Source organism: Salvelinus namaycush, chromosome 6 (genome assembly GCF_016432855.1).
Source record: "Salvelinus namaycush isolate Seneca chromosome 6, SaNama_1.0, whole genome shotgun sequence".
Classification (NCBI taxonomy): domain Eukaryota; kingdom Metazoa; phylum Chordata; class Actinopteri; order Salmoniformes; family Salmonidae; genus Salvelinus; species Salvelinus namaycush.
This window is the reverse complement of record NC_052312.1, coordinates 10,731,484-10,755,896: the sequence shown is the minus strand read 5'-3', so window position 1 is coordinate 10,755,896 and position 24,413 is coordinate 10,731,484. Positions and strand designations below refer to the sequence as shown.

The 24,413-nt window shown below is 45.0% G+C and overlaps 1 protein-coding gene across 1 annotated transcript in view; it reads right to left on the bottom strand.

The window, feature by feature from the left end:
• Window positions 1-5,512: 5,512 nt before the first annotated feature.
• LOC120049639 (DENN domain-containing protein 4C-like) overlaps window positions 5,513-24,413 on the bottom strand; it is a 55,003-nt gene continuing 36,102 nt past the window's right edge. Inside the window, exons 17-34 of the mRNA XM_038995957.1 lie at window positions 20,669-20,875; window positions 20,358-20,486; window positions 18,107-18,254; window positions 17,646-17,777; window positions 17,248-17,373; window positions 16,951-17,094; window positions 15,649-16,769; window positions 15,147-15,348; window positions 14,815-14,906; window positions 14,394-14,569; window positions 11,422-11,613; window positions 8,887-9,076; window positions 7,978-8,088; window positions 7,554-7,691; window positions 7,158-7,275; window positions 6,770-6,923; window positions 6,569-6,633; window positions 5,513-6,344 (exon numbers count right to left, since the gene is read on the bottom strand). Coding sequence (XP_038851885.1) covers window positions 6,208-6,344; window positions 6,569-6,633; window positions 6,770-6,923; window positions 7,158-7,275; window positions 7,554-7,691; window positions 7,978-8,088; window positions 8,887-9,076; window positions 11,422-11,613; window positions 14,394-14,569; window positions 14,815-14,906; window positions 15,147-15,348; window positions 15,649-16,769; window positions 16,951-17,094; window positions 17,248-17,373; window positions 17,646-17,777; window positions 18,107-18,254; window positions 20,358-20,486; window positions 20,669-20,875 — 3,582 coding nt within the window. The 3' untranslated portion in view covers window positions 5,513-6,207. The remainder of the gene's footprint in view (window positions 6,345-6,568; window positions 6,634-6,769; window positions 6,924-7,157; window positions 7,276-7,553; window positions 7,692-7,977; window positions 8,089-8,886; window positions 9,077-11,421; window positions 11,614-14,393; window positions 14,570-14,814; window positions 14,907-15,146; window positions 15,349-15,648; window positions 16,770-16,950; window positions 17,095-17,247; window positions 17,374-17,645; window positions 17,778-18,106; window positions 18,255-20,357; window positions 20,487-20,668; window positions 20,876-24,413) is intronic.

The following is a 24,413-nucleotide window of genomic DNA, read 5'->3' as shown; positions in this document are numbered from 1 at the left end:
ATGGAACCATATGCAATGCACCCTGGACTAAAGAGGCAGGCAAATAGGGAAAATGTGCTAGACCCTCCGTTAAATTAAACATTTATCGAGGTAGGAATATCGCAAATATATGATCAATGGCTCATTCGAGAGAAGACATCCTCCCGATTTTTGACATCGGCCAGTATTAAAATCTGACATGTATGATAGACGTTTTCACGATCTAAAAGTCGTATTCCTATTCACTTCCAGTGTAGTGAGCGCGAGTTTATCACGGTGCTATGTCATATCGGACGGATTTCTGCCTGCTTTAATGCCAATAACTCAGATACACAGGAAAACATGACATGACAGAGGGAATTGACAGAAAATCACTCAGAGATGCACAAAAACAATATAACATTCAAAATGGGTGAACCTTTAAGAAATGAAAAATAGTTATCAAATAAAAAAGTAATACACAACTGAAATATTTTATTATTTCATAGTCTTTTCCTATTTTTCTTTTGATGTCTATCCAATGAGGACCTGACAGAGACAATGGAACATTTTCAATGTTTTGGTAATTCAATGTTCACTATTTTTGGCTTTGAAATGTCCATTAAAAAGCCCGACAATCATTGTAAGGTCATTATTTCGTAATGCATTTCATGTTTAAAAAAATAAAAATTCGCACTGAAACTGAACCGACCTCAACAAGCACTAATCGGGCGCTTTAGAGGGGGCGGAGAACGACACACTCCAAAACTAACCATATTTGGTTAGTAGAGACTGTAGTGACTATTTCCCACCCCACTTCAGCTGAGTATACCGTGTATTGCGTTGCAGTGATAGGAGTCGTTGGTGTAAAGAGTCACCAGTACATTTAGGTTTTGCAGACTCTATTGAGTAATTCCAATAACATATATTTGTATTTGATTAAAAGTGTATTTCTTTAAATATAGCGTACACAATAGCTTTAAATACACCAGTGTTTGTGTAAACTTTCAAAATAAATGCTGGGCTCCCGAGTGGCGCAGCAGTCTAAGGCACTGCATCTCAGTGCTGAGGCGTCACTACAGACCCTGGTACGATTCCAGGCTGTGTCACAACCGGCCATGATTGGGAGTCCTTTCGGGCGGCGCACAATTGGTAATGCATAGGGTATATGAAACTACACAAAGTGGATGTCTACATATATCCAGGCTACTGCAGTAGGCTATCTATAATGCATAGTGGATATGAAACTACACAAAGTGGATGTCTACATATATCCAGGCTACTGCAGTAGGCTATCTATAATGTATGGTGGATATTGAGTTCTCAACACATCTATTGACTGACCTCTCCTCAATTGGTCTTCTCTGTCTAAATCCTTCTATGGACACTCCTGAATTCCCGATGTGGCAGGTACCTCTGAATGGGATGGCACTCATTATAAAAGCTTAGGAGTTGGATGATCACTTCACTACCCAGTCAGCGGGCAAGATTGTTGTAATGATGGTTGTTTACTAATGGTTAAATAAAACATTTACACATGAATTTGCCTTGTGGAGCACCAGGCTCCCATTCTCGTCTGTGTAGCACAGCTAGAAGCCCACCACGTCCAGAGGCTTGGAGGAGAACATGAAGGGGGACACGCCGAACACGTCGTAGCCGGACGAGGGTAGCTGATCCAGGGTGGAGAGCCTCTCTACCAGGGGGGTGTCATGCTCAGGCCCCCCGCGTCAGGCTGTGTAAAGCTACTGTGACACTGAGGGTGTCGGGGTGGAGGGTCTTGCAGAGCAGGACAAGCTTGGAAGCCATGGAAGGCTTCAGGTTATGGGCCTGCTCGGTCCAAGGAACATAAAGATAGACCATGTTGATCAATGGAGTTGATTGCATCCAAAGTCAGCCCATAGCACACAACACACAGACATGACGTTCCTGGAATAAGACACAGGCATCAATTAACAACATCACATACATAACTTTCCTGGGACAACTATGGTATAATGTAGTTGATATTAGCGAACTACAAGCTAATATTATTTTCAGGACTAAGAGGAATTTCACTAGCTATAAAACATATTGCTCAAATTCCATATGAGGACCAATCAATGTCAGGAAAAAATCGTATTTATGGTAACCGTTTCAAGTTAGCCTCCTACCCAGGACTCTTTGTAAACTCTGCACCAGTCCCGGGCCTCTTGTGTGTGTAGGAGCTGGTAAACCTGTCTCATATATGGGTGTGGTTTGGCTTGATGCGGTGCAGACAGCTTATTGATTTGCAGTATCTCCAAGTCGTCTGTTAGAAATATGCCCCAGGCACAATTCAACAGCAGAAGGAACAGCATGACATGCAGGCATCTCAAACAGGCAGTAGGCTAATGCACCTAATAAGCTGATTTGCACAGAAGAACCTTTAATTCAAAAACCTTAAACTTCGCGAACAGGATTTTGAGGTAATTCACCTAAAAAGCTGGTTTGCACACCACCATAAAACTCTAAATACAAACCTTTGATCAAAAAATCTTCTCAAACAGGTGTCGTGGATGAGCCAATGTGTAATCATCTTCTTATCTGATCCCAGGATGATGGGAAATGCTATTTCTGTCTATAGAAAAACTCATTCAGATTGGCTGGGCTTGGCTCCCCAGTCGGTGGACCTGGCTCACAAGTGGGTGGGCCTCTGCCCAGTCATGTGAAATCCATAGAGTGGGGCCTAATGAATTCTATTCAATTGACTGATTTCCTTCGATGAACTGTAACTCAGTAAAATCTTTGAAATAGTTGCTTGTTGCAGTTATACACTGCTCAAAAAATAAAGGGAACACTTAAACAACACAATGTAACTCCAAGTCAATCACACTTCTGTGAAAACAAACTGTCCACTTAGGAAGCAACACTGATTGACAATAAATTTCACATGCTGTTGTGCAAATGGAATAGACAAAAGGTGGAAATTATAGGCAATTAGCAAGACACCCCCAATAAAGGAGTGGTTCTGCAGGTGGTGACCACAGACCACTTCTCAGTTCCTATGCTTCCTGGCTGATGTTTTGGTCACTTTTGAATGCTGGCGGTGCTTTCACTCTAGTGGTAGCATGAGACGGAGTCTACAACCCACACAAGTGGCTCAGGTAGTGCGGAAGTAGGAGAGATAAAGACGTAGATAAACTAGAAAGAAAACATGCTATGAATATGTTTTTCTTGCAGTCATAATGAGATATGAAAAATATTATTCTAATCTCAGCCCACTCCCTGTATACAATGACAAAGGTCTTGGTCCCAACCACAATGCCCTGGGAGAACTTAGTTGTTCATGCAGTTGTGCTCTTCCTTCCTGGTCCTCTTCAGGCATGATATTGTGTGTATTTGTTAAGACCAAGAACTGTAAGTCTTCAGAAGCAGTACACTGTAAGAGTAGTATGTACAGATACACCAATAAAGTTGATGATCTTGTACATGACTTGACTTACCTTGTACTCATGCATTGATGTTTTTGCATCTTGTATCATTTAATCGGCTATTGCAAAGGGCTATGATGATAATTGTCAAATGTGCATTCATGTGTGCGTGCATTCAAATTGTGTGCTCAAATTTGTTTACATACCTTTTAGTGAGCATTTCTCCTTTGCCACGATAATCCATCCACCTGACAGGTGTGGCATACCAAGAAGCTGATTAAACAGCATGATCATTACACAGGTGCACCTTGTGCTGAGGCCAAGAAAAGGACACTAAAATCCATAGATTAGGGCCGGATTAAATAATTTAAATTGACTGATTTCCGTATGAACTGTAACTCAGTGAAATCTTTGAAATTGTTGCATGCTGTATTAATATTTTTGTTCAGTATATATATATATATATATTTGTATTATTATTATTTTTTTTTATACATATTGTTAGTATTTTAAAATCATTAATTCTAAAAAGGTATTTTTCCAGAACTGTGTTGGTGTTTTGGTGGCAAGATGTACTCCCTTAATGCCATGTTGAAGAGTGGGTTAGTAATTGTCTCCAAACCAATGCAGTGACTAATGCAAATAAATCACTAGATGCAGGGTTTGTTTTGAATCAGGTCACAACTAATTTATTGCGGCACAATAGTGTATAGACATTCACATCAATTCCACAGGACAGTAGAGGGTCCGTTTAACCATTTTGTATAGAACGGTCTTTCTGTACATCCTCTGGCAAGCATATCATCATAAGCTCTTAGCCAACAGGAAACGCTCAAATGTACAATACCACATATGGTGGAATCACTTCAATATAAGAAGTTAGTCAAATGTATAACACCACTGTGTGATTGGACTGATACATGTTCTATAGTCCGTCCATATGTTACCATATCATAATAACAAATCGTTGGAATTAGGTTTATTTTAGGTTTCCTGTAGGTTTTAGATTCTCATCCCATTTACTGATTTGGAAAGAAATGGTGAATTAAATGTTCATCGGTGGTAATGTTTGATGTTTAAACCTTTAAAATGTTGGAACAGAGGATAACAATTGTGGTTAAATCATGTACTAATCTAAGCAGGGCAATCTGAACAATGAACAGTATATTTACACATCTGTATATTCACCCATTGTCCTACAACGCGGTGTGTAGAGCCGTTGTAGGAGTTAGGATACTTTCTGGAATGTAATTTGGGTCCGTATTCTTAAAGCATCTTAGAGTGCTGATCTAGGATCGGCACTTCTATTCATAGGCGCTGGGCACATCTCTCCTGTTTGAATACACTATACCACGTTTGTTTTAAGTCCTTTACGTTCTGTGTAAAGTCTCTTCCGCTCTTCATTGTCAAAATTGATATTCCATTCACAATCAATGGAAAACAAGAGACGTGACAAAATGAATTAAGGCAGACCACACTAACATGTAAACCTTTAAAGCTAGCTTGTCCAAAGAAAACAGTATTTGCCATAACTACAATGCTTCATAATGCTTTCCAAGGGAGATGTAATAATCTATATATTATGGTTTATGATTAAGGAGTAACCCAAGCATGTACACAAGCAGATTTTTTATCACATGAATGCATATATTGGCATATTTTACCATAATCGTTTTACTGTACTGTATGTTGCAGTTAAAAATGAAATCGTTAAAAACATAACACATTGGACTGACTGACTGGTCACTACTGAGGTACCGCAGTAACTTACCATGGTTTCTTTTCATGTGAGAGAACCGCTCTCGTCTCTTGCTTAAGGCATGGAGCGATGGCAGGAGAAGGAAAGAGCTGCACTTCAGTGGTTTGGCATCTTAGTTCCCTTCCAATTCACGCTTACGTTTGATGTCTAGCCCCAAAATATCTGGAACATTCAAGGTTTTTGGGTATACTATCTCTCTCCTATTGGGATGTCAATATTGTAAGAATCCAACCTCATATAGTTCTTGCTTTTCTTTAAGACACAAGTGCAGGGTTCTGGAATGTTCTCGAACTGATTTAGACTGACTGTGGCAGCCTCAAACCGCCCTTATCCAACACTTATTCACACACAAACAAGAGAAAAGTACTCCTCAAAAATAAATTGCATCGAGAGAAACACCCACAAAGACAATAGCATTTGTTTATATGACTGAATCTGGAGAAATTATCAAGGAATCAATATTCCTCCTCGTTTTGAAAAAAAGGCAACCCCGGTTTTCAAATTTCCCACATGTAGAAAAATATGTACAAAAAAGACAAGCAATGGACTGGTAAAGTTACCGTTTCTAAAAGTGCACATCAATGACAGTGACGATCAGTATTCTGTCCATGGGTGAATGGCCTCCTAGGTTACTACAAGGTGGTTCTAGAGGTCACCGTGGGGCTACAGGACAGTAGGACAGAGCTGGAGCAAGGTCACTCAGGACTGGGCAGTGAGATACAGACTTCACTCGCTCTACAACATCGATAAAGAAACACACCATTTCATAAAGAACAAGTCTCTCTCCCTCACCCTCCAGAATATTCACATAAATAACTATTTGAGTTACAATCGGCCTGCGGGAAGAGCTACAATAGGCAGGAGAAAAAACAGGGCCTTTCAGGATAGGGATAAAAACAAAAGTACCATCTTTGGGCGATAGGAGGGTGTAAAAATGATCTGTCCAAGATTCTCCCTTACACCCTGACCCACCACTACCCATCAAGTTTCTTTCCCCTTTTTCTCTGTCCCCTCTCTCTCTCTGCTTCTCTCAATGGCGTGAGTGAGGGCCACAGGTGGAGTGCTTCTCAGACCGTCCAGTAGAGGGCAGCGGTGGCAAGGTCAGATGACTGGAGCTCCAAAGCACTTGAGGCACCACTGGACATTGCTGTTGGGTGGCCGGTCAATCTTGTGCAGGGTCTTGAGCTGCTCTGTGCTCAGATCATCAAAGGCCAGGCGGTATTCACGGTCAAAGGCCTCTGTTGGAAACACAGGAGGGAAGATTATCGAATCAGAACATGATAGAAACCTGGAAATATAATTTGTTTTTTTTATACAAATAGCTTATCAAACTCAGGATAGAAAAGCTCATAGTAGTTGTGGTAACTATAGCAGTCTCAACAACACATTGGTTGATTGGAATTACCCAAATCCAAGTCTTGGTTTAAAGAGAGTGGTTGGGTTATGAAAACAGTTCACTCACCGACATCAATGTCCTCCCGTCCCAATGCCACAAGCGCCAGGAAGAGGATCTCCCTATAGATACCCCTGATAAGATACAGATCGATTGATTCATGAATAGATCAAAACAGTACAGACAGACACCAACAGAGAACATTGACAAATGCAATGCTTTCATCTCACAAAATGGATCACCCAAAATCATAAGCTTCAGAGGACGTACCTTTGGCGTTTGACCTCTGGGTGCCGCTTGACCTCTCGGAGGAGCAGATTGATGGGGCCGTATACGTCGTTGGTCTGGATGCTGCGGACGATGCTGTTGAGGAGGGTCCGTGTCTCCTGATGGTCCGTGGGGGCCAGGGTGCCCTTCTTCTCCACTGGGGAACAACAGATGGCTCATTACTCATTACATTCACTGTTCAATACATTAGAATAATGTGTGTCATGGGTATGGATATTTTTAAATAGCACACATCCCAAAGTGCTGTCCATTAATGAATATGGCCAAAAATACATCACACACACACAGACAGACAGAGACCCAGAGAGAGAATGCACAGTGTTCTGATTGATCAGACGTACGAGCTCTCTCTCTCTCTCTTTGTACTCACGCAGGGTCCTCCAGCTCTGGTAGAGGGGATCGCCAGGCTCCTGGTGCAGGTTGATGTTGTCCCACAGCAGCTGCACATACACCTGTTTACTGTCCTGGGACAGGGAGGTCTGGGGGAGCTGCAAACATAGTGAATGAAAAATACAGACAAACACAGTCATCTTCTGTTGCCCTACTTGAACAGTGCTCCGGCGTGATCATAAGTAGAGAGAGCAATGTTCCTAAACTGCATGTGACTATCTGCGTGAGATTGACCACTAGTCTATTGTTACAGTATTCTCAGGTGGAGAGGAGTAGTATGTGTGTGTGTCTGTCTGGGTGGGAGGGTGTGTGTGTGTGTGTGTGTGGGTGGGTGGGTGAGCATGGGTGTGTGCGGGAGCTCTGCATGGCCATGTACCTGTACTCCGTTGTTGCAGTGTTCTGAGGTGAGGATGAGGCCAGGCAGGTAGCTAGGCAGGTCCAGGCGACAGAAATAAAACACCAGGTTCCAGAAGATGATGGGGTGCTGACTCAGGAATTTATGGGTGTAGATCACCTGGTTGTGAATTAAACAGTGCTCAAAAAGGGGTACTACAGCTTATTGTTCAAATCTGTCAAGTCACTGGGATGATGGAAACAGCAAAAGCAAGGTTGAAAAATGACCAGATCTGCTAAATGACTTAAAAAGTCAAATGGGACACACACAATAGCATCTTGACATTATTGACACATAACTAAGTCATAATACATGTGACAATCTATGGGTTCCATTTTGCGGTCCTGTCTAGTTGAAATGTTGCATCTTTCTGAACATATTCTTAGGTCTGTTAAATGTGCGTTACCTGGTCCCCCTCGTTCTCTAGTAGGGTCTCCAGTTCTTTGCGGAGGACCAGGGGGCTGAGGTAGGGCACAGACACTGGCATGGGGTTGGGCCGCTTTGGTCCCAGGCCATCCTGAGGGAGACACATACAGACGGCTTTAGGCAGTTGCGTAACTCCTTCTGACCATCCACACAAGATAACATTTGTTGGAAGGTGAACCTTCGCCCCAGTCTGAGGTCCTGAGCGCTCTGGAGCAGGTTTTCATCAAGGATCTCTATGTACTTTGCTCTGTTCATCTTTCCATTCGATCCTGACTAGTCTCCCGGTCGCTGAAAAACATCCCCACAGCATGATGCCTCCACCACTGTGCTTCACTGTAGGGATGGTGCAAAGTTTCCTCCAGACATGCCAGTTGGCATTGAGGCCAAAGAGTTCAATCTTGGTTTCATCAGACCAGAGAATCTTGTTTCTCATGGTCCGAATCATTTAGGTGCCTTTTGGCAAACTCTAAGCGGGCTGTCATGTGCCTTTTTCTGAGGAGAGGCTTCCGTCTGGCCACTCAACCATAAAGGCCTGATTGGTAGAGTGCTGCAGAGATGGTTGTCCTTCTGGAAGGTTTTCCAATCTCCACAGATGAACTCTGGAGCTCTGCCAGAGTAACCATCGGGTTTTGGTCACCTCCCTGACCAAGGCCAATGCACTGTAAATGCATGGCCAGTATGCATGCTGCAGTTTTAGAGTACAGGAAAATTACATTTCAATGAAAGTCCACAAATAGAAAGTAATTTTCGACTCAAAGATGAATTTCAATTGATACCCTGAATTGACTCAAGTCCTGGTGCGCTGGAAGTGGTAAGGTTTGAGAGGACATTACTGGGACATTGTGAGGACATTATTGGTACGTTAAGAAAACATTCTAAGGACACTCACCACCTCTGTCAGGCTGCAGGGCAGGCTGGTGGTGGACACGCCGTGTCCGGGTTGTCTCTGGGCAGAGACCAGGCTCTGTAGTGGCCCGCCCACGCTGTTACTGCGCGTCAGAGACGTCCCCCGCTTCCCTGCCTGGAGTTCCAGCAAGCCCAGAGGGTCCGACTGAGCCGGCTCCGGTACCGGTACCAAACTGACAACCGTACAGAGGAGGGGAAATACAGAGACATAGGAACTTTAACAACAGAAACATTTACAGCAAGAGTGAGTCAAGTCGTCAGCTTGTGATGTTTCGGCTCTGACAGTTCAATTTAAAAGAGGAAGAAGTTAACATCATTTGGGTACACGTGATGGCCCTTATAATAGTATCAAATATATTTAGAACTGGCCTCTCGAGTGGCGCAGTGGTCTAAGGCACTGCATCGCAGTACTAGCTGTGCCACTAGAGATTCTGGGTTCGAGTACAGGCTCTGTCGCAGCCGGCCCATTGGCCCAGTGTCGTCCAGGTTAGGGGAGGGTTTGGCCCGGCAGGGATGTCCTTGTTCCATCGCGCACTTGTGACTCCTGTGGCGGGCCGGGCGCAGTGCACGCTGACACTGTTGCCAGGAGTACGGTGTTTCCTCTGACACACAGCTGTGGCTGGCTTCCGGGTTAAGCGGGTGTTGTGTCAAGAAGCAGTGCAGCTTGGCTGGGATGTGTTTCGGTGGGTGCATGGCTCTCGACCTTTGCCTCTCCCGAGTCCGTACGGGAGGTGCAGCGATAAGACAAGACCAATTGGATACCACGATATTGGGGAGAAAAAGGGGCTTTTATAAAATTGTATATATTTTTTTAAAACACACACTATATATATATGTAAACTCAGCAAAATAAGAAACGTCCTCTCACTGTCAACTGCATTGATTTTCAGCAAACATAACATGTGTAAATATTTGTATGAACATAACAAGATTCAAACAACTGAGACAAACTCAACAAGTTGCACAGACATGTGACTAACAGAAATGGAATAATGTGTCCCTGAACAAAGGAGGGGGTCAAAATCAAAAGTCAGTAAGTATCTGGTGTGGCCACCAGCTGCATTAAGTACTGCAGTGCATCTCCTCCTCATGGACTGCACCAGATTTGCCAGTTCTTGCTGTGAGATGTTACCCCACACTTCCACCAAGGCACCTGAAAGTTCCCGAAATATTTCTGGGGGGAATGGCCCTAACCCTCACCCTCCGATCCGATCCAACAGGTCCCAGACGTGCTCAATGGGATTGAGATCCGGGCTCTTCACTGACATTCCTGTCTTGCAGGAAATCACGCACAGAACGAGCAGTATGGCTGGTGGCATTGTCATGCTGGAGGGTCATGTCAGGATGAGCCTGCAGGAAGGGTACCACATCAGGGAGGAGGATGTCTTCCCTGTAATACAGAGCATTGAGATTGCCTGCAATGACAACAAGCTCAGTCCGATGATGCTGTGACACCGCCCCAGACCATGACGGACCCTCCACCTCCAAATCGATCCCGCTCCAGAGTACAGGCCTCGGTGTAACACTCATTCCTTCGACGATAAACGCAAATCTGACCATCACCCCTGGTGAGACAAAACCGTGACTCGTCAGAGAAGAGCACTTTTTGCCAGTCCTGTCTGGTACAGCAACGGTGGGTTTGTGCCCATAGGCGACGTTGTTGCCGGTGATGTCTGGTGAGGACCTGCCTTACAACAGGCCTACAAGCCCTCAGTCCAGCCTCTCTCAGCCTATTGCAGACAGTCTGAGCACTGACGGAGGGATTGTGTGTTCCGGGTGTAACTCGGGTAGTTGTTGTTGCCATCCTGTACTTGTCCCGCAGGTGTGATGTTCGGATGTACCGATCCTGCTTAGGTGTTGTAAATGTGGTCTGCCACTGCGAGGACGATCAGCTGTCTAAGGCACATTCACACAAATGAGCAGGGACCCTGGGCATCTTTCTTTTGGTGTTTTTCAGAGTCAGTAGAAAGGCCTCTTTAGTGTCCTAAGTTTTCATAACTGTGACCTTAATTGCCTACCGTCTGTAAGCTGTTAGTGTCTTAACGACCGTTCCACAGGTGCATATTCATTAATTGTTTATGGTTCATTGAACAAGCATGGGAAACAGTGTTTAAACCCATTTAAATGAAGATCTGTGAAGTTATTTGGATTTTTACGTATTTTCTTTGAAAGACAGGGTCCTGAAAAAGGGACGTTTCTTTTTTTGCTGAGTTTATATATAGAACTAAACCAAGATACTTCATCTGTGTTCTTTTCAATGGGAGTAAATGAAGCATAGTGGGCAGAGCCAAGAACAAGCTAGTGAGACCCCATTGGCACATTCCAACATGCATTTGCATATTTCTGTTAGGGAACGTCTGCAGAATGTAGGCCCAGTTGCATTTCGCTCCATACTCCCCCCACTGGGCTTCCTCTCCTCACCAGATTTATACATCCGGTGAAACATCTGGGTCCTTGTTCTACCTGTGTTAGTATCGTCACTAAGTCATTCATGAGACAGGCATTTCTGTGAACAGACCTCTTGTGAGTGGCGGTTTGGCTGGCCGGGGCTTCCCCTGGGTCCTCAGAGGAGGATTCTGGGAAGCTGATGAGGTCCAGGCGCGGGGTGTCTGCTGCAGCCCCCACCTTGAGCACAGTGGAACCCGTAGTTGTGGGCTGGTGGCTGGCGCTGTGGATACTGTCTCCTGATGCACTGGGCTTCAGGTAGAACCTGTAGGGGAGATCAACACTATGAAACAGAATAGAGCATACACAACTATCCAGCCAAATACAGTACTGAGAAAAAGTATTCGCCCCCTTTCTAATTGTCTCTATTTTTTCATATTTTTATACTGAATGCTATCAGATCTTCAACCAAAACCTAATATTAGATAAAGGGAACCTGAGTGAATAAATAACCCAACAATTACATACTTATTTCATTCATTTCATAAACAAAGTCATGCAACACCCAATGCCCCTGTGTGAAAAAGTAATTGCCCCCTTACACTCAATAACTGGTTTTGCCATCTTTAGCTGCAATGACTGCAACCAAACACTTCCTGTAGTTGTTGATCAGTCTCTCACATAACTGTGCAGCAATTTTTGCCCACTCTTCCACGCAGAACTGCTTTAACTCAGCGACATTTGTGGGTTTTCAAGCATGAACTACTCGTTTCAAGACCTGCCACAACATCTCAATTGGGATTAGGTCTGCACTTTGACTAGGCCATTCCAAAACTTCAACTTTTTAGCCATTTTTATGTCGACTTGATAGTGTGTTTCAGATCATTTTCTTGCTGCATGACCCAGCTGAGCTTCAGCTCACAGACAGATGGCCTGACATTCTCCTTTAGAATTCTCTGATATAGAAGGAACCATGTATTCTGCTCTGTAAAGGTAAGTCATCCAGGTCCTGAGGCAGCAAAGCATCTCCAAACCATCACACTACCACCACGCTTGACCGTTGGTATAAGGTTCTTAGTGTGGAATGCGGTGTTTGATTTGTCAGGCGTAACAGGACCCATTTGGTCCAAAAAAGTTATACTTTTGACTCATCTGTCCATAGAACATTCTTCCACGAGTCTTGATGATCATCCAGGTGCTTCCAGATGCTTTTTGGCAAACCTGAGTCAACTTTTTGGATGAGATGGGTCCCATATATACACACACATGTTTGCAGCCACTTAGAACATTTTAAAGACTTTGACAACTGCAATAAGGTATCTAACATTATCCCGTTAAAATGTTTTCAAAGTTTCTGACAAAGCCTTCCACCTTATCCTTGAATGCAGACATTTTTGTGTGAGCGCTTGATTGTGTTTTGTACATGAAATCTGATTTAGTGTGTCCAAATTAATTGAGGTTAAAGGTCCAATGCAGCAGTTCTCAATATCAAAAACAAAACAAAAGTAGCATCTTCGCAAAGATTAAGAATTTTCTAGGACTGGTCTGAGTGGGGAGGGGGAAACTGAAAACTAGCTGTTATTGACAGAGATTTGGAACTATTTCTTATTGGTCTAAAAACGAATTTACTGCCTGGTGATGTCACCGGGCAGTCCAAAACTCCATCCCACCAAAACAGGCAAAAATAAGTACTTTCAAACAGCTCGTACAATAAAAGGGCATTATCATTAATTTCACAGCATTATTCCAACCTCAGTGTGGAAATATACACTACCGTTCAAAAGTTGTGTCACTTCGAAATGTCCTTGTTTTTGAAAGAAAAGCTAATTTTTTGTTCATTAAAATAACATCAAATTGATCAGAAATACAGCGTAGACATTGTTAATGTTGTAAAGGACTATTGTAGCTGGAAACAGCAGATTTCTTATGGAATATCTACATAGGCGTACAGAGGCCCATTATCAGCAACCATCACTCCTGTGTTCCAATGGCACGTTGTGTTAGCTAATCCAAATTTATCATTTTAAAATGCTAGTTGATCATTAGAAAACCCTTTTGCAATTATGTTAGCACAGCAGAAAACTGTTGTTCTGATTAAAGAAGCCATAAAACTGGCGTTCTTTAGACTAGTTTAGTATCTGGAGCATCAGCATTTGTGGGTTCGATTACAGGCTCAAAATGGCCAGAGTTCCTCTGTCCAGTGTCTGTTCTTTTGCCCATCTTAATTTTTTATTTTTATTGGCCAGTGTGAGATATGGCTTTTTCTTTGCAACTCTGCCTAGAAGGCCAGTATCCCGGAGTCGCCTCTTCACTGTTGACGTTGAGACTGGTGTTTTGCGGGTACTATTTAATGAAGCTAGTTGAAGGACTTGTGAGGCGTCCGTTTCTCAAACTAGACACTAATGTATTTGTCCTCTTGCTCAGTTGTGCACCGAGGCCTCCCACTCCTCTTTCTATTCTGGGTAGAGCCAGTTTGCGCTGTTCTGTGAAGGGAGTAGTATACGGTGTTGTATGAGATCTTCAGTTTCTTGGCCATTTCTCGCATGGAATAGCCTTCATTTCTCAGAACAAGAATAGACTGACGAGTTTCAGAAGAAAGTCCTTTGTTTCTGGCCATTTTGAGCCTGAAATCGAACCCCCAAATGATGCTCCAGATAATCAACTAGTCTAAAGAAGGCCAGTTTTATGGCTTCTTTAAACAGAACAACAGTTTTCAGCTGTGCTAACATAATTGCAAGAGGGTTTTCTAATAATCAATTAGCCTTTTAAAATGATAAACTTGAATTAGCTAACAACGTGCCATTGGAACACAGGAGTGATGGTTGCTGATAATGGGCCTCTGTACGACTACGTAGATATTCCATTTCCAGCTACAATAGTCATTTACAACATTAACAATGTCTACACTGAATTTCTGATCAATTTGATGTTATTTTAAAAGGACAAAAAAAAGTTGCTTTTCTTTCAAAAACAAGGACATTTCGAAGTGACCCCAAACTTTTAAACGGTAGTGTATATAAAACACAGGGAAATCACTGGGTTTTAAACAGGAAAGATATACTATTAAACGGATCTATTCAACGATCAACAAATCCAGACACCCACGCTGTGTTGGTGCGCAGGTCGTGGAACTCAACGTGGAGCAGAGGCAGGAAGGCGGTGCGGCAGAAAGGACAGGTGGTGTTGAGGTTGGAGTCGTCTGCCGTCCAGCCCGCCATGATCTCCTCGTCGTACACCAGACACTCACACGACCGACACAGGGAGCAGCTGGACATCAGCACCTAGGAACACGCGGAAACGCACACAGAAACATTACAGATGCACCTGGCATAGGCTACTTGAGGATCCCTGGCTAGATAACAGCAGCAAACTCATGTTATGGATAGCAAGATGTCACAGTCTAAAATGACTCTATAGCTCCTATGTATGTACTGCCAGGTTACTAAAGCACTTGTACTCACTCTTTGACTCGGTGAGACAGAATGTTGAGTACTGTAGCCAGTAATTGTGAGTATGATATTCTCACCTCTAGGGCACAGTTTTGGTAGATACTTGAGGAGCTGGTGTGGTGGGAGCCTTGATCAGAGTCTGGACCTCTCCCTGGCCGTCCTGGAGTCACTACACACACACACACACAGAGTATACAGTCACTCACTTCTACACTCAGTTTTCAACCATACACCCGTCCACATATTTTTTGTGTGTTTACTGTGCGCGCACAGGTAACGTTTCGACTGTGTATACGGGTAACGTTGTTTGTCTCTGCGTGCATGCATAGGAGTATGTGAGTATATGCCTACATACTTTTGTATTTATATAAGCTGTGTGTGTGTGTGTGTGCGAGCGCGTGTATCTTACGTGTGGAGTGAGGTCCTCTTCCTGTGTCACTGCTGCTACTGCTGCTGGCCAGGCTGGTGCTGCTCTGTGTCAGTCCGTTGGACACCAGGCCTTGGGTTGGCCCTCTGTGGGTGGGACTGTCCCCTCCACCCCCTGACAGCATGGACTCATCCAGCCCGGCAGGGAAACTATCCCTATCCCTGTAGCCCGGGGCCAGCTCATCCTGGGGAGAGGGGGGAAATAAGAAAAAATTCAAACTTCCAAACGATTCTGAATCTTCATATTATTCCCATGTACAACATTGAACGCATTCTGCAATATGATTTGCGAGGTGAAACTGAAATGAGAAGCTCTGCTTGCATAATGAAAGTCTTACATAATTTTTCTGTATATAATGGTGTTTGACCGTGTGGTATCTATATCATCCGGCTGTTGCAGGTTATTTTTGTGCAATTAATTACCATTTTACTGTTATTTCTTAGTTAATCTATGTATGCATGTTCTGCAGTCCATCCCCGCTCACCTCGTCATCGGAGTAGGAATAGGCTGAGGCCACGGCCCCCCACACTTTGCTGGCCAGGTTCCCTGCCTGCTTCATGCCTGACTTCAACACGTCCATCTTGGGACCAGAGAGCAAGGTGTCCATCTTCATGCCTGAGATGGAGTTGATGACCGAGCCCAGCGAGCCGTTTTGCGATGACCTCACCAGCGCCGTCAGTGACGACCTCGGGCTGGCCACAACACCGCCGGAAGAGGCGGGGCTCCTGGTGGCCATACCGGTGAAGGTCTTGGAGCGCGTGACAGCGGCAGGGCTGCGTTTGGGCGTCGAGTCCCCGCTTGAACCCCCTGGGTGTTTGACAGGGGGCACAGGGAGGCTGGACCTCCGTTCTAGAGCTTGCTTAACTGGGGCAGTGTCCGGGGAAGAGCCCCCTCCCTGGCCCCCCTGGTGGAACTCCATACTGGAGGACTTGGGGCCCAGTGGGCTTCGCAGGCTCATGTACATCTCAATTTCGTCTGCCAGGTTTCGGGACACCACGGCGGGCAGGGAGTGCGGCAGCTCCTGGCTGGTTACGGACGCCAACTCTTCGTGCTCTGAGACCAGCAGGGAGAGGGGATCAGCCCCGACCTCCACCTCCTTCATCTCCAGGGTTGGCAGAGAGCTATCACCACTCCCCCCTAAATCTCCTTCCTCCTCCAACTTCAGTCCCATCTCATCCTCCCCGTCCATTCTCTTCTCCTCTTTCCCTAGCCCCTCCTCCAGTGCGGTTGGGTCCAGTACAGAACCCTCCTCTGACAGTTTCCCCAGCATCGGACCACGCCCCTCTGACTCCAACTCCTTAAAAAGGGCCTTGGATGGCAGATTTGTAGGCGGTTGGGTGGTGCCACACCCAGAAAGGGCAGCGGCGAGGATTCGGGCATCGGCGCCCATGCGTCTCGCAATGTGGTCCACGCCATGTTTCTCCATCAGCATGCCGGCACGACTCTCGACGCTGAAGCTGCAGCTGCGCTCCGAGAAGGCCTTCTGGCGCTGGCCCTGAACTGCAGGCCCCTCCTCCCCAGAGCCACCCGGGGCTGCAGACTCACCCTCCTCCGGCAGAGAGACATCCTCACTCTGGCTGCGCAGAGAGAACAGCTTCCCTGGGCCTGGTGGTAGAGATGAACACAGAAGCATGCCTTCAATTCTGGGGGCCTTTTTCTGTCCGGAAGTTTACTCAACCCCCCCCAGTGATATTCAGTGATATTGCAGATGTTACCCTTAATATCAAATGTGTCAACCTCAGATTGAGATCAGGTTTATAAGTTTGGGTCTGCTCCTGTCACTTACCAGTGTCTCCTCTCTTCGTGGCGGTATCGAAGCTCCCTCCTGTGGACAGCTTGACGATGCTGGGGACATGTGGGATGGCTTCAACAGGGCTGGTGGGCTCCGCTACGACCACAGAACTGTCCACCGAGCCAGCTATGTCCCCACCTGAAGAGACATTATCCCACATCAATTGATTTTTTTTTATTTTATTCATTTTTGCTGATAGAAAATCCTGAATAAAAGTGCATGCTCAACCAGCAGACGAGTTCTTCTAGATTAGACTGGTGTTTATATTTTGGAAACGCCTGATTTGGTTACCATTGTGCTGTGCTTTGGGCTTGCTGCGGTGATCCACATCGACAAGAGGGGCTGCTGATTGAGCCAAATCCACTTGCTCCTGATGCAACTCATCTTTAGAGCCGTAGCCCTGGTCAGACTGACCTCCTGTGGGACACAAACATATTGTTTTCATCAACCCAGTCCGTTCAGATCTGTGCATTTCTAAGGAGTTGGGGCTCAGTGCTCGGAGCTATAGGCTAGTATCTAGGGGTGAGGGGCTAGCAGCTAGGGGATAGGGGCTAGGAGCTAGCAGCTAGGGGCTGGGCAAAGTTGTGTGAGTGGCCTGGTCCAGTGTTTCCAGGCTGTAGCCTACCTGTGCTGCAGCCTACCTGTGCTGCAGCCTACCTGTGCTGCAGCCTACCTGTGCTGCAGCCTACCTGTGCTGCAGTGGTTGTCCGTGGCATCTCCTATGATGAGGCTGCGTGCGAACAGCGTGTGATCCTCTCCGTTCACCTCACTGGAGTGGTCTGCACTCCCGTGGCTCAGCCGGTCACCGCTCACTGACACCACTACAGACAGAGAACAAGCCTACATCACTTCCTGTGTCCCAGATCAGAGTTTTAGGTGAGTAAGGTAAAAGGGAGCTACTGCCTTTTACCATGTAGTAGTTATACAAAGAAACAAAGCAATACAGCCTGTACAGTATAATACTGTATTATTGTGAATTGACTTTACTGTCCTACAATCAAGCACTGATTCATTACATTGCATCGTTAAAATGGATTTAAAACATTTAGAAAGAAATATGCATTTGGTGCAAAACCTGTTGTGATTCCACTCCAACCTAAGTGAACGACACTCTCCCATGCTCTGTCCCTGTAGTGTTCTGACACCTCACCTGTCGTGATGATGGTAGGTCCTTCCGTGGCGGGCATCCGGTGGAGTGCCTGTTTAAATTGGGCCACAGTGCGCACCACGTTGCGAACCTTGGCCCACATGAAGAGACCGCTGCGGTTCCGACTTGGCCAGGGGCCTTCCAGAACAGCCTGGAGGAAAGAGCGGATTGCAAGTTAACATGGACCTGCTTTCAATTTAGGTATTTGTATGAGCTAGTTTAAAGTGCCCTAACCCTCCCTACACCTTTGCCCTAATCTTAAATGTTTGCAGATATATAAGGTATAAGCAATATGGTGGAATCTCCACCACTAAACATATTAAAGGGATAGTTCAATATTTTGGTAATGAAGCCCTTTATCTACTTCCTCAGAGCCTGATGAACTAGTGGATACCATTTTTATGTCTCTGTGTCCAGTATGAAGGTAGCATGCCAATGTTTCCTGTAGACTTCCAGTCATTGCGCTAACGCTTGTTAGCATTATCTCACAAAACTACTGCTAACTTCCTTCATACTGGACGCAGAGACACAGAAATGGTGTCCATGCGTTCATCAGACTCTCGGGAAATTGACCAAATCTATCCCTTCAACCCTATCCAGACCAAACACTGAAGGGTCAAAGGAGATGGGGCAGGGAGCTAATTGGACTGCCAAAATAAAGGAAACACGTGAGTAAATGAGGGATACAAGGTATATTGAAAGCAGGTGCCTCCACACAGGTATGGTTCCTAAGTAATTAACATCCCATTATGCTTAGGGTCAAGTATAAAAATACCCAGTTGCCCATTATTTTGGCTACCATGGCTAGTTGGAAATCTCAGTGACTTTGAAAGAGGGGTCTCAAAGGAGTATAGGGTGGGTGTGTATGTATATATACACACACATATATATACATACATACATACATTAATACACATATATATATACATACATACACACATACATACATACATACATATATACATATATACATACATACATACATACACACACACACCCACCCTATACTCCTTTGAGACCCCTCTTTCAAAGTCACTGAGATTTCCAACTAGCCATGGTAGCCAAAATAATGGGCAACTGGGTATTTATATATATATATATATATATATATAATATATACACACACATACATACATACACACACAAAAGTTTGGGGTCACTTAGAAATGTCTTTTTTTTAAAGCACATTTTTTGTCCATTAAAATAACATAAAATTGATCACAAATACAGTGTAGACACCATCACTCCTGTGCTTCAATGGCACGTTATGTTAGCTAATCCAAGTTTATGGTACTTGTCCTTTTGCGCAGTTGTGCACCGGGGCCACCCACTCCTCTTTCTATTCTGGTTAGTGCCAGTTCGCGCTGTTCTGTGAAGGGAGTAGTACACAGCGTTGTACGAGATCTTCAGTTTCTTGGCCATTTCTCGCATGGAATAGCCTTCATTTCTCAGAACAAGAATAGACTGACGAGTTTCAGAAGAAAGTTATTTGTTTCTGGCCATTTTGAGCCTGTAATTAAACCCACAAATTCTGATGCTCCAGATACTCAACTAGTCTAAAGGAGGCCAGTTTTATTGCTTCTTTAATAAGCACAACAGTTTTCAGCTGTGCTAACATAATTGCAAAAGGGTTTTCTAATGATCAATTAGCCTTTTAAAACGATAAACTTGGATTAGCTAACACAACGTGCCATTGGAACACAGGTGTGATGGTTGCTGATAATGGGCCTCTGTACGACTACGTAGATATTCCATAAAAAAAAAAAATCAGCCATTTCCAGCTACAATAGTCATTTACAACAATGTCTACACTGTATTTTTGATCAATTTGATGTTATTTTATTGGACAAAAAATATGCTTTTCTTTCAAAAACAAGGACCTTTCTAAGTGACCCCAAACTTTTTAACAGTAGTGTATACATACATACATACATACATACATACATACATACATACATACATACATACATACGTGTCTCTGTCACCAGATCTCAACCCAATTGAACACTTAAAGGAGATTCTGGAGCGGCGCCTGAGACAGCGTTCTCCACAACCATCAACAAAACACCAAATTATGGAATTTCTCGTGGAAGAACGGTGTCGCATCCCTCCAATAAAGTTCCAGACACTTGTAGAATCTATAACAAGGCGCATTGAAGCCGTTCTGGCCCAACGTCCTATTAAGACACTACGTTGGCGTTTCCTTTATTTTGGCAGTTACCTGTAAGTGTATGGGCTGGTTAAAGTAACCTACCTTGTTGTAGTAGCCATAGGTGATAGCGTTAGGGTGCACCCCTGCCTTCTTCATCTCCACCAGAACACGGACGGCCATGACCGGCTGACCGTACAAACCACACAGCTGCATCACTACACGGTAACACACCTACAGAGGGAGAGATGGTGGCTAATAATAACAACCTAATAGCTACAGTAGACTTCCACTGTCCACACACAACCACACATGTTAACGTTGACAAACACCTTTACACACCAATCTCCCCACCATCCCCACAACCAAAACCCCACAACCCAACCCTTCCTATACCCCAACTCCCCTCCCTTCACCTCATCCAGGACCTCCACCTCAGAGGTCCTCATCTTGAGCAGGACGTTGTAGGCCTGCTGCATGGCCCAGCTCTTTGACTGGACCAGCCTCACCCCCACGGGCAGACAGATGAACCACAGACTGTAGCAGTGGCTGAACAGACACTTGGCCCACAGTGGAGGGTCGGAGTAGAAGCGCTTGGCCATCTTGTAGGCCAGCTTGATCTCCTGCAGAGGGGCAAAGTTCATTTCTGTTCAGTTTAAATGAGCTTTATTTGTCACTTTAATGGGGGTGGGAGACATGAATACAGTTGAATGATTATGAGTGATTCCAGATGATGTTAAGTTTATTATTATCCTGTGCTATTTCCTCATGGTCAGAGTTGGGAGGAGAGTGTGTGACTGTGCACGTTCCTAATGGTGAACCTTCCCTCTCTCCGTACAACAATGGCCTAATAATACTGCATGTGGCCTTCTGAGGCGAGAGTCTTTCAAGTGCCACAGAAATATTAACGCCCACATACTGACACCCACCACGCAGTGTTTGTGGTATGTGTTTGAATATAAAAATGTGTGGTGCATGTTATGGAATCTATTTATATAATTAGATTAGTAAAAATAAATGTTTTGTAATACCCGTGGTATACGGTCTAACATACCACGGCTTTCAGCCAAATCAGCATTCAGGGCTCGAACCACCCAGTTTATATTATGTAATCTATTTATTTTCAAGGTACTTTTTAGGTCTTCTACACGTAGCCAGACAAGCGCTACACATACACAGCAAACAGTTTTGTCTGACCTGGAAAAATATATTGGCCTCCCACAAAAGCAGAGGACAACAAAACAACAAGAATCACAAGACAAAGAAAGCCTGTTTCCTGGGAGGTCTATTATTCTAAAAACGGGTCACAGTGACCCCCTTCCCCAAAACACACACACCCCCTCTTCCATCTCTGTCCAAAGTAAGCTGGTTGTCTGTACTTGGCCTAGACAGAACTCAAAGAGCAGCAGTGTTACAGGCCAGAGTCTGCTATTCTACTCTGCCCTATTGTAAATAAGTTGCTGCTGATGACAGTGGTGAGTGACTTATTTTTATTAGAACCAGCTTGTGTACCATTCCAGAAGGAGAATGGTTGTCCAAAATGGCACCATATTCCCTACATAGTGCACACATCACCCTATAGGCCCTGGTGAAAAGTACAGTACTATATAGGGAACAGGGTGCCATTTGGGACACCGGGTGAGAGAATGACTCAGCAGCCGACAGCGTCCATGGCAGGCAACGTTATTCCCTGACTGGGGAATTGGTCATGTGGTCAGGGCAGTAGACAGGGCACAGTGAGTTAAACTAAAATGATCAGGACAATGTTGTTGACCAATGTCTGTTGACCAAGATGGCGCTGCAGTGAATTGTAGCAGTTTTACGGGCTCCTGAGCAATTCTGCTTTTTGTGTTTTTTTACCCTGGTCTTAACTTTATTTTTTATTTTATTTTTTTATACATAATGTCTCCGACATAATTTTCTATGACCAAAAACAGCATCTGGACATCAGAACAGCTTCGAGGCACGCAACACTGAACCATGCATGAGAGCCCCAGCTGTTCCGGACAACTGTGTGATCTCGCTTTCCAGAGCCGATGTGAGTAAGACCTTTAAACAGGTTAACATTCGCAAGGCCACGGGGTCAGACAGAATACCAGGACACGTACTCAGAGCATGTGCTGACTAGCTGGCAAGTGTCTTCACTCACCTGGTCTGTAATACCAATTTGTTTCAAGCAGACTACCATAGTCCTTGTGCCAAGAACACCAAGGTAATCTGCCTAAATGACTATCGCCCCTTAGCACTCACATCATCAGACACACTGACCATCAACACAGGGGCCCCTCAGGGGTGTGTAATTCATCCCCTCCTGTACTCCCTGTTCAACCAGGACTGCGTGGTCTGACGACACAACAGTGGTAGGACTGATCACCGACGACGATGAGGCAGCCTATAGGGAAGAGGTCAGAGACCTGGCAGTGTGGTGCCAGGTCTCTGATTTGAGGGCCAATGTCATGGACTACAGGAAATGGAGGAGCGAGCACACCCCCATCCACATCGATGGGGCTGTAGTTGAGCGGGTCAAGAACTTCAAGTACCTCAGTGTCTACACACCCTTAGGAGGTTGAAAAGGTTTGACATTGGCCCTCAAATTTCAAAAACTTCTACAGCTGTACTGCCATCCAGGACCTCTATATCAGGCGGTGTAAAAGGAATGCCTGAAAAATCGTTAAAGACTCCAACCACCCAAGCCATAGACTGTTCTCTCTGCTTCCGCATGGCAAGTGGTACCGGCGCATCAATCCCGACACCAACAGGCTCCTGAACAGCTTTTATCCCCATGCCATAAAACTGCTAAATAGATACACCACATGACCAAAAATATGTGGACACCTGCTCATCGAACATATCATTCCAAAATCATGGGCATTTAACACTGAGTTGGTCCGCCCCTTTGCTGCAATAACAGCCTCCACTCTTCTGGGAAGGCTTTCCACTAGATGTTGGAACATTGCTGCGGGGACTTGCTTCCATTCAGCCACAAGAGCATAAGTGGGGCACTGATGTTGGGCGGTTAGGCCTGGCTCGCAATCGGCATTCCAATTCGTCCCAAAGATGTTAGATGGGATTGAGGTCAGGGCTCTGTGCAGGCCAATCAAGTTCTTCCACACCTATCTCAAAAACCATTTCTGTATGGACATTGCTTTGTGCACGGGGGCATTGTCATGCTAAAACAGCAAAGTGCTTCCCAAAAATGTTGCCACAAACTTGGAAGCACAGAATCGTCTAGAATGTCATTGTATGCTGTAGCGTTAAGATTTCCCTTCACTGGAACTAAGGAGCCTAGCCTGAACCATGAAAAACAGCCCCATTATTCCTCCTAAACCAAACTTCACAGTTGGTACTATGCATTGGGGCAGGTAGCTTTCGACTGGAATCCGCCAAACCAAGATTTGGCCATCGGACTGCCAGATGGTGAAGAGTGATTCACCACACCAGAGAACACATTTCCACTGCTCCAGAGTCCAATGGCGGCAAGCTTTACACCACTCCAGATGATGCATGGCATTGCGCATAGTGATCTTAGGCATGTGAGCGGCTGCTCAGCCATGGAATCCCATTTCATGAAGCTCTGAACGAACAGTTCTTGTGCTGACGTTGCTTCCAGAGGCAGTTCAGAACTTGGTAGTGAATGTTGCGTGCTACAGCACTCGGCGGTGCCGTTCTGTGAGCTTGTGTGGCCTACCACTTCGACGCTGAGCCGTTGTTGCTCCTAGACATTTCCACTTCCCAGTAACAGCACTTAGTTGACCGGGGCAGCTCTAGCAGAGCAGAAATTCGAAGAACTGACTTGATCCTATGACGGTGCCACTTTGAAAGTCATTGAGCTCTTCAGTACTGGCCAATTTACTGCCAATGTTTGTCTATGGAGATTGCATGGCTGTGTGCTCGATTTTATACACCTGTCAGCAACGGGTGTGGCTGAAATAGCTGAATCCACTAATTTGAAGGGGTGTCCACATATGGGGCGACAGCGTAGCCTAGTGGTTAGAGTGTTGGACTAGTAACCGAAAGGTTGCAAGATCGAATCCCCGAGCTGGCAAGGTACAAATCTGTCGTTCTGCCCCTGAACAAGGCAGTTAACCCACTGTTCCTAGGCCATCATTGAAAATAAGAATTTGTTCTTAACTGACTTGCCTAGTTAAATAAAGGTAAAAT